A 10,506-nucleotide genomic window follows, 5' to 3' on the forward strand; every position below is an offset into this window, starting at 1 on the left:
ACCCCCCACCTTCCGCCCTGCTTCTGGCTCCGCGTACATAAATATAACCACCACGCTGGACTTGGTTCCAGCGGTGAGAAGTACTTTCTATTTCTGGTAATAGTGACTGCTTCCCTCTCATGGACACCTGGAGACATGCTGGGTCCTAAACTGAAAGACCATGCATGCGCTGGTCTCCTTCAGCTCCCAGGCAAGCTGTGAGGCAGGCCCTGCCAGCCCATTTCCCAGAGAGGGAAAGAAAGGCGCAGAGTTGGCCTGTGGTCACCTGGCTCCTCAGCGCTGGAGCTTGGTTTGGGCCCAGTCAGCCTCATTCCAATGCCAACGTTGTTTCCCCAACACCCTCTTTCATGTTTTAGGTTCAACTGTTTAAAAAGGATATTTACCTTGAGGAGAAAGCCCTCCCTGTGAGTGCTGAGTTGGTGTTAAAGAGGCTTTATGGCACCAGAAGGCTTGACCAAGCCCAGGGCCCTCTGACTTTGGCCTGTGTGTGTGACCACCACAGAGATGGCTGGGACCACCCCCACTGAGTCCTCACTAGACACCAGGGCAGCCCCTGCAGCTCCTCCCAGCAAGCCCCCTGGAGCTAGTGAGAGTAGGGGACCCCAGAAGACCAAGGGACCAATGCAGTCAAGGGGCAGAGGTCAAGTGGACAAGCCCTCTGTGACCGGCGATGATGGGGAACATATGGCTTTCCACTCAGCCAGGAAGGGCCTTGAATAGACGCTGCTAATGAGAACCAGCCTTGCTGCTCTAGGGGCCACCTGCCTCCTCTCTTGGAGCTTTAGAAATGGTCTTTGCAAAGAGGGGACCTCCACGCACTTTGGTGAAGGATGGTTCAAGATGCCAGAACAACAGGCCCCATTAAGCTGAGATGGAGGCTGGGACTCGAGACGCTGGCTGGCCCGGCAGGCACTGGAGAGGTCATCAGCCAGGCTAGGAAAGCTTGTTCCTTCCCACGGCCCCTAGCTTTTCTTCAGAGGCAAGGAAGAGCTATCCAAAGTTCCAGCCCTCACTCGCAAGGAGACAGCCTACAGCCAGGGTGAGACACCTGCTGGATGTGTCTTCATTTATTCATTCCATTAATACTTGTCAGGCACCGACTGCATCCTAGATCCTGTGTAGACGATGAAAACCTGACTGCAGCCCGCTTACCCTTTTGCAGAGAGAAACCACCCTATAGTGATTATAGTCCAGATGGTCAGTGCTTAGCTGGGAACAATTAGGGACACGGAGAGAGGCACCTGACCTGGGGTGAAGGCAGGCAGGGAAGACTTCCAGGAGGAAGAGGTAACTAAACTGTGATCAAGGAGGAGCAGAACTTCCAAGGCAGGTGCAATTCCTGTAAACTACTGGAGAAACGGGCAAAGTTCTTTTTAAAAAATTATTTATTTGGCTGTGTTGAGTCTTAGTTGCGCCACGCAGAGTCTTTCATTGCAGCACACAGACTCTAATTGGGGCACATGGGCTCAGTAGTTGTAGCACGTAGGCTTGGTTGCTCCGTGGCATATGGAATCTTAGTTCCTCAACAAAGGATTGGAACCAAGTCCCCTGCATTGTAAGGTGGATTCTTAACCACTGGATCACCAGGGAAGTCCCAGGAAAGTTTCTTCTAGAACGAAGCAAGAGCAAGGATGGTGAGAAGAAGGTTGTCGAGGTGAGCGAGGACCCAATTGTGAAGGACATGATGTCCAGGAGTTAGGACTTTATCCCTGGGGTTATGTTCTGCTAAGCCAGACTTGCAGTTTACAGAGCTCCCCTGATCCTTCCTGCTCCAGCACTGAGCATGTTTAGAAGAGGCTGCAGGTGTGGGGCTGGCTGGAAGGCTTAAAATGGGCTGTGATGAGAGTATTTACAGAATCACAGATTTCCAGAAATCGGCGAATGCTGCACAAAGCAGGGCTCTCTTCCCTATTCTCCCCAGCATGAGTAAGTAAGTGTTTACTAGCACAGAGTCCTGTTGAAAAGATAGTCAGCACTGACTTGGGGCGGGGAGGTGGAATGAGGCAGGCTCTGGACAGATTCATGACTGGCCCTCTTTGAGAGGCCAGAAACTTTGGTTTGTCTATGTTGCTTTACCCTACGCACATACAGGCAGGAGAAAGGAAGGGAGAAGTAGACATAGGGATCCACCTGGCTCCCTCTCTTCCCTGGCCTTGAAGAGATTTTAGAAAGCAATGTAAAGCTTATTTCCCTTGTTCTTATATTGGTGTTGTTTAGTCCCTAAGTCATGTCCAGCTCTTTTGCAACCCCATGGACTGTAGCCTGCAAGGCTCTTCTAGGATTTCCCAGGCAATAATACTAGAGCGGGTTGCCATTTCCTTCTCCAGGGGATCTTCCTGACCCAGGGATCAAACCCAGGTCTCCAGCTTTGCAGGCAGATTTTATACTATCTGATCCACCAGGGAAGCCCTTGTTCTTGTATAGAAGGACATAATATTAATCAGCAAATTAATCTACAAATAAATCTATCATCCATAATTTTAACATGATTCTAATACCAGTGAATTTGGGGGTTAGTTAGGAGTTCAGTGAAACAATATTCCATTTCATTTGGAAAAAAATCTTGTAAGAATTTCAGAAACTTTTTGAAAAATAGAGAAAGGGGCATAGGAAGGAGAGGTGTAGTTCTTCTACTAGATAGTAAAACATATGGTAGAAACAGAGCAATTAAAACAACAAACAGAACAGAAATAAAGCTAAATGCATCTTGAAATTTGGTCCATGATAAAGACTTCACTTCCCAATAGAAAAAGAAGATAGATTGTTCAGGAAATGATACTGAGACAACTACAAACAGCTTAGAAATCAGAATAAATTTCAAATGAACAAAATACTTAGATATAAAATGTGCAGCCATAAAATTAGAGGACAAAACATGAGCAAACATTTATATTTCTGAACTGAGGAAGGTCTTTCAAAACATGACCTAAAATCTAGAAGCCATAGGAAAATATTGATATATTTGTTGACATAGATGTAGAGTTTCCATATGGCAGAAAGTACATCATAAAAAAGACAAATGCCAAATTGGAAAGAATATTTGCAACACATATGACTCTCAGTTATTATTCTTGTCAAAGAGCTTTACTCAAATCAGTAGGAAAAAGATAAACCATGCAGTAGGAGTTTTTGGTAAAGAATGCACACAGGCAGTTCCCAAATAAATACAGCCAGTCAATAACCATTGGCAGAGATGTCCACCTTCAGCACAGATGTGAAGATCTAGATAGAAATTAAAGTCCAGTTTCAAGCCTCTCCATGTGCCTCCCCAATACCCTACCTCTCAAGGAAGTGGAGTCCCAGTTTCCAGTTGGTCAATGACAACATCCCTCCCAAGATCTCCTGAAAAAGCCTTGGTTAGCCCCAAACTTGGCTCTGGGTTGGAGAGACGCACCCTGCTACCAGGGACGGCTCTGTAATTAGCAAACCATGTGATTATCCCCACCATGTAAATATTATTCGGAGCGGGACTTAAGATGTTTCTTGGAATCCTTTCCTCCTGACCGTTTCTTTGGGCCTCTCGGTGTTCAGCGTAACTGAAAGTTTACACGGGGAGGTTTCCGGGTTTTCTCCTTTGTGCTATTCTTAGCATCACTTATCCTTGAGAGGAGAGAAGCCTGGGCCCTTCTGCTACATGAGTGGCATCTCCACCCTCTTGTCCCTTTGGATGCTTTCCACAAGCCCATCCCAGGTCCGAGGCATGCTCCAGTGTGCTACCCGCCTGACCAGTGCGTGGATTCTGCCCACAGGGACCACCCAGCCTTGTCCCCTGGGCATGTCCCCTGAGCAGAGGCCTCTGGACACTCAAGTCCACAGCTTCAAGGAGGACCCAAGCAGCCCAGAGAGGTTTCATGTTTACAGCAGATGGACCCAGAGAAATCCTCCTCTAGATATAGGGTCTGATTTGAATCTACTGCTTGGCGAGGACAAACCTCCATTGACCCTGAGACGTATCAGATCAAAAGCAACCTTACTGTGTTGTGGTGGCCTTAGGCTCAGTTCAGTTTAACAAATTTCAGTTCAGTTTACCGTGATGATGGCAGCTACCATCTCAATAGGCTCTGAAGATGTAACTGAATGACCCTGTGAGTTTATATAGCTAGTCCCATTCTATAGATGAGGAAACTGAGGCATGAGGAAGATAAGCAGCTTGCTCCAAGTCACACAGCCCTCGGTGGTGGAGACAGGATTAGAACTCAGTCTGCCTGACTCAAAACCCCAGACTTGGGAAGAGACTGAGGCCATCGCAGCCAACAGGAGACTCCAAGCTTAGAGCTAGTCATGTGAAGGATGTGGTGTGTCCAGGGACAGGCAGGTCAGCCAGGGTGCCCAGGCAGAGAGTAGGTGGGAAGGTGAGGCACGAAAGGAGCTAAAGTGGTACATCGGGATGAGATCGAGGCTGACCTTGGAAGATATGTGAGCAAAAGAGAACCCTGGCTAGTTCTTCAAATGGAGAGTGATGGGATCCAGGTTTCTCAACTCTCTATCACCTTGGACCTCCTGGTCACCCCACCCCAGCCCTGGATTTGCACAGCCTCAGGCTTCTTCTCACCTCCACTCTTCTCCTTTGTCCTGAATCTGGATCATAAACCACTGGACTGTGGCCAATGAACCTGCCTCAAATTTCCAACCTGAATACCGATCTGTGTACTTTGCCCCCTGGGGGAAATGGGCATGATGGCTCTGCATCCCACAAAGATGGGAGGTATCCAGACATTGTCCAACCAGGAGAGCCCCATTAGCCAGGGTGAAGGGACACTGGACAGTGGACAATCTGACCTGTTCTGGCCTGAAAACACATTCCGAAGGTCAGTTCTGATACCCAAACCATCCTTAGATAGGTGGCCATGAGCACCAACTGTGTAAATGAAGAGGACTTGGCCAATCACAGTCAAGGAGTTCAGTGTGCTGTGGGCTGAGTCCCCAGCATCCTTGCTCCCCACCCTGTTCCCACGTAGGGGTTAAGAGCATCCAGGTGGGCAAGGAGAAGCTCAGGGAGCTACTTCCCAGAAAGACCCAAAGGAGGCTGACCACCCGCTGTCCCCTTTCCCACCCCCAGTCCCTGGAGATTTCCTATGATGGTCCGTGTCCAGCTTTCCCCATCCTGCCTCCCAGGCTGCGTCTCCCAGGGATGATCACAGCGGAATGGGAGGGAAACCGTGGACCCTCTGGGAGCCCAGGTGAACCAGGCACTAAGGTTTGCTTCCTCACCTCCTTGCCCATCCTCACTCCTCTCCCACTCTTTCAGGGCCAGCCGGGCGCCCGGGGTTTTCCAGGATTTCCGGTAAGTGGAGAGGACTGGTGAGTTGTGTCTGCGGAGACCCCCGGTTCTGGCTGGGTGATGAACTTCAGGCAGGGCTGGCCCGTCAGCAAGGACCCCCTCCCACTGGCTTTCACAGAAAGCCGCCAAGGAGAGTAGCCTGGTGCTCGACTCACAGTGCAGAAAAGGACTGGGACATCAACGTGGAGCTAGAGGTGCGGCAGGCCAGACAGGCTGCAAGGTCACAGGCTAGGAAGCCCGCTGGCCCGTGGACTCTGGGGAAGATGATGCATCTTGGGGAAGCCACCTCCAACCTGGCTTTGAGGGTTAATCTGCCTGGGGTGTGGGGCAGTCGGCTGGCCATCTGAATGTCCAGGGAGCCCCTCCTAAGGCCTACGAGAGATTCTGAAAGCAGGATAGGAGGCAGGCCTTTCCTGCAGGCCTCAGGACTGGCTGGCCCTGCTTTCCAGGAACACGCCATCCACTTTCCTCTAGGGTGAGAAGGATTTTGGTACCAAGGTAACTGCCACCCGTCAGGTGCCAGGCATGGGGCAGGTGGCATTTCATTTACTCCTCACAAAAACCCCATGTGGGAGATTATTTTATTCCCCATTTTAGAATGGGAAGCCAAGGCTTACCTGTTTCATAACAGCCAGTGGTGAAGCAGAGACATGAACCCTACCTTGTTAGAGTCCAGAGCCTGTGTCCTTAACCACCCCCAGGCTGCCTGTCTGCCAGAACGCCTGTGATGCTCAGTCTTCACATCTGGCCTGTTTATCTTTCAGGGTCCCATTGGGCTCGACGGCAAACCGGTGAGTGGCCCCTTTCACACTGTGGGCTCCTCCCCCTCGCTTAGTCCAGATCACTAACCTGGGGTCTTTTAGTCCTTCTACGAGACTCTGACTCCTTAGAAGGCACTTTAGATAAAAATGAATGTTCTTGGGGTGTACAGTCATTGCCAATGAGAAGGGGAAGAAGGGCCATTAGAACGAGTTGTCCCAACCCCCTTGGGTACAAGTCCGTGGCCAAACTGTACCCTCAGCATCTAGAATTTGCTGATTCCGGGCCTCCTGAAGGAGCTGGAAAGGAGTGAGGCGGGGAGAGAAGAGGGCTGGAGAGCTCAACCTGCTATTCTGAAAGGAGCCTGGACTCTAGCTCACACCCTCACCCCCCGAACCCTCACCCCAGCACCTCAGGGTGCCTCCTGTGTTCTCCTCAGGGTCTCCCATCCTGGTTGAGCCCCCACACATGCCCAAGTCCATGGGGAGGCTGCTGCCCGTCCAGAGCGCCTCTCTGTTCATTTCAACCCTTTTGACATGGTCGCAGACACAGATGTTCATGAGAGGGGCAGCTGTGGGGGAGGGGGTCCTGATTGCAAACAGCTCACTTGCTCTTCTCCTTCCAGGGCCGGCCGGGACCAAAGGGGGAGATGGTAAGACCAGATCACCCTAACCCTAAGCCTTCTCTCAAGGGTGGGTGGAGGGGTCGGACTGGCCCTCCTGGGCTAACAAACCCTACCCAGCCGAGGGAGTGTCTGCCCCAGGGTCACTCCCCAGCTGGGTGCCACGCATCCCACTTACTCGGCACAGGGAGGAGAGGTGGGCAGGGGGCTTCTCCACCTGAGGAATGAGGAAAGAGAGGTCCAGAGAGCGTCCTTGCTTGGCCAGTGTTACACAGAACTGGCAGCTGGTGTCCCCAAACCATCACTCATGCTCAGCACTCACACTGGGAGCGAGGGGTGTCCATCCAGCACTATGTCCTGAGCCTGATTTTCTTTTTTAAAAAATAATTTTATTTATTTATTTTTGGCTATGCTGAGCCTTCGTTGCTGAACAGGCTTTTCTCTAGTTGTGGCGAGCTGGGACTACTCTCTGGTTGCGGTGTGCGGGCTTCTCCATGCAGTGGCTTCTCTTGTTGCCACGTGTGGGCTCTAGGGCTCACAGGCTTCTGCAGTTGCTGCGTGTGAGCTCAGTAGATGCAGCTCCTGGGCTCTAGAGCACAGGCTTAATAGTTGTAGCACACGGGCTTCGTTGCTGCACAGCACATGAGATCCTCCAGGATCAGGGATCAAACCCGTGTCTCCTGCATGGACAGGCAGATTCTTTACTGCTGAGCCACCAGGGAAGCCCTGAGCCTGACATTCTAGTGTTCCCTGCTCCAGGCTGCCCAGGGCTCCAGGCGCTCCTGCCCCAGCCAGGCAGACAGCAGGCCTGGGGAAACACACCACTGTCCCCACCTTCCTCCTGCTCCTTCCCACCTTCTGCAGAGCCTTAACACAGTCCATGCAACCCCAGAAGTAATGATGATGGTCATCAGCTGGGCACTGTGCCCTAATCCTCATAATAACAGCTTATTGTCCTCCACTCTATAGAAGGGGAGATAGAGGCTCAGGGTGGTTGAGTATAGTGCTCAAGGCTACACAGCTCATAAGTAATAGAATGGGATTGAGACCCACATGGTAGGATCTTACCCTCCACCATGCCTCCTTTTGCTACCAGGGTTCTTTGTTTAGAAAGAAAAGGACCCTTCTAAGGGGCTCCTCCTCCTGCCCTCCCTCTGCCCCACCCCAGTTAACCACCCATGAATCTTCCCTGTCTGTTCTGGAGTCAGAACAGATTTGAGTGTGGGGGGGAAGGGTGAGGCCATCACTTCTACCACGAACCCACATCGGTGTGATAGATCCCCCTTCTGCCTCATGGTCATCCATCAAAATCCAACAGGCCACAGAGCCATTAGGCTCCTGTTTGGCTTGGCACAGGGACCCCAAGCTATTAATTCCACATGCCATCTAGTGTCATTATCTTGGCCTGCTGATCAGCTGACCGTCTCCCACTCTCCTCCCTTCCCGGATGGTTTACCATCCGTCTGGCGTCCAGCTTGAGGGCTAGGGCTTACCACACACCCCCCCCACCCCGCTTAACCTGTGTCCTCACCTGTCAAAAGGGGGTCACCTCTGCCCCACCCACCTCCTAGTAGCCCTGAGAACCTGATGTAAGGTGTAGACAGGATCAGGGTCCCACCAGTGGTGTAAAGGAGAACCAGGACTCTGAATTCACGTCTTGTCCCACCACTCACAGGGCTGTCGTAAGGTGCGAGGAGTTAATTCGCATCAAGCGTTTCAAACAGTGCCTGGCCCAGAGGAAACACCGCCAGCGGCACACTGCCCTGACCCCGACCTGTCCTAAGGGGGCAGCCTCAAGAGCTCGTTGGTGCCAGGTGTTGCTCGGCCTTGAAATACTTAAAAGAAACTCGAAACTCAGATTTTTGTCGTACTCTCCATGCTCTTCAGTATTGGCAGTTAATTGAAATAAAAGTGTGTGGGTTCAGCAGAATATCCCCGGGGACCGTGATTGTCCCATGGGCCACCATTTGGGATGTCCAGACTCAATCCTCCATGTGTCTGCAGTCCCAAACCTTCGGGTTATTTTGCTGGGTCCCTGGACCTCCCTCTCTCATCATACTCCTCTCTCTGTCCCCAGGGAAGGTGGCCTGGTCCCCTCAGTTCAGTCCCCTTCCAGATGCATCACAGTCTGTTGAACTTGATACTAAACACCTGGTCCACCGCATGGGCTGGGATGCCAGTGGTTTGTCCCAATGACCACTTGTCCGTTCCCACAACCTCCTGGGAACCTCTCAGTTTGGTAATTGGCCCAGTTAGCAAGTCAGGGACAAAAGGAGGCCTTTCATCCACCCAGATGGATCTGTCCCCCATCCTGAGGTCTCCAAGCCCTACAGAGACTGGCCTGGCAGACAGGCCCTCACAGGCCCTAGGATGGTGGCTGGAAGGGACCTCAGAGCCCCAGGGGCTCTGCCTGTGACTCCAGCCAAGTTCGGAAGCCCTGCCCCCTGGGGTTCCAACTCAGTTCAGAGCACGCAGCAGAGTGGACGCAGCTGGACCTTCACAGTCCCAGTGCTGCCACTGCTCACTGAGCCACAGGGCCTCGTCTCCATCACCTCATCCCGGAGAAGGAGCGATGCCAGCACCTTCCTCTCAGGCCAGCGTGGGCGTGAGCTCAGCATGTCCCAAAGCCTGCCCCCCAGGGAGTCTTCAAAACAAGGGGCGCCTTCCCTCTCCCTCTCCGCTCCACACCAGCCAAGCGTGAGGCCTCCTCAGCCCTGGCCTCAGGTCAGGCCCCTAAGAGAGCTAGCCGGATGCGCATTCTCCTCAGAGAACTGGGGTCCATCCTGAACCCAGGCTCATTTCTCAGCCCTGTGAGCTTTTGACCAGATCCCCCGGAGGGGAGCTCTGAGGCCCTTACATTCCTCCAAGGAATCCAGAACACAGAGATGAAATTCCTGCTTCTTCTCTTTGGCCAAAATTTCCTCCAAAGTTCCTGATGTCTGGAACACTGCCCCAGCCCCCATGTCCCCAGAAGCCCTTCTGGCTCAGTGGGTTTGATGCTGAGGCTGCGGAGGGTAGGAGTTAGAATGTGCTTTTGGTTCTGAGAGGAGATGGCCTGAGAGTGCAGGGCGTCTGGCAGTAGCAGAGCCCTGTCACGCACGCTCACGCAGCCTCCTCTGTGGCCAGCCCACAAGATGCTGGCAGGTGCAGGGATAAATGAAAGATGACCCCTGTTCTTCATCATAGTCAAGTGCGGGGAGCAGGGCACACCTAGTCATGTCTGCGGGTGGATGAAGAAGCTGGGCCACAACAGCTGGACTGTCTCGGGCACAGGAAGACCAGACATGGGTGGCTAAGCCCGGCCTTTGGGACTCAGGCCTTTCAAAAAGTTTCTTGCGCAACCCCATGCAGGCCCGCAGGACTGATTCCACCCGTCTTCTTTGTTCCACTCACCTGTGCGTGTTTCCGTCCCTAAGGGTCTGGTGGGTCCCTGGGGACAGCCGGTTGGTATCTCACCCCAGGGCTTTCCAGCAGAGAGGCTTCGGGCCCTGAGTCCTGAGCCTCGGTTTCTGACTCTCTCATTTCCATCTCTTTGTAGGGACCTCAAGGACAAAAGGGAGAAAAGGTAAGCCGATGGGGGTTTTCTAGAATTTTCATCTCAAGAAGCAGTCTTCCAACAGGTTGAAAGGGTTATTTTCAAACTTCAGTTTTTATCAACAGAAGCAGGGAACCCGCTGTGGCACTCAGTGTATGAGAGAGAAGGGAGGCTGCCCTGGGTGGGGGTCTTTTCTTGAGGGAAGGGGACAGCCTGGAGCCTGGCCCTTCTCAGCCTCTTTCTCTACACATCCCACCTGCCACCTGCATAGTATTTCTAACCACCTCCCATGAGCCTCTAGGATTTCAG

At 52.4% G+C, this 10,506-nt stretch overlaps 1 protein-coding gene across 1 annotated transcript in view; it reads left to right on the forward strand.

The window, feature by feature from the left end:
- The window catches only part of COL13A1 (collagen, type XIII, alpha 1), a 153,570-nt gene that overhangs the window by 79,684 nt on the left and 63,380 nt on the right, over positions 1-10,506 (forward strand). Inside the window, exons 7-11 of the mRNA XM_010852216.1 lie at positions 5,249-5,284; positions 6,046-6,072; positions 6,666-6,692; positions 10,079-10,105; positions 10,201-10,227. Coding sequence (XP_010850518.1) covers positions 5,249-5,284; positions 6,046-6,072; positions 6,666-6,692; positions 10,079-10,105; positions 10,201-10,227 — 144 coding nt within the window. The remainder of the gene's footprint in view (positions 1-5,248; positions 5,285-6,045; positions 6,073-6,665; positions 6,693-10,078; positions 10,106-10,200; positions 10,228-10,506) is intronic.

This window comes from Bison bison, unplaced genomic scaffold, assembly GCF_000754665.1.
Source record: "Bison bison bison isolate TAMUID 2011002044 unplaced genomic scaffold, Bison_UMD1.0 scf7180017864309, whole genome shotgun sequence".
In the NCBI taxonomy this organism is placed as follows: domain Eukaryota; kingdom Metazoa; phylum Chordata; class Mammalia; order Artiodactyla; family Bovidae; genus Bison; species Bison bison.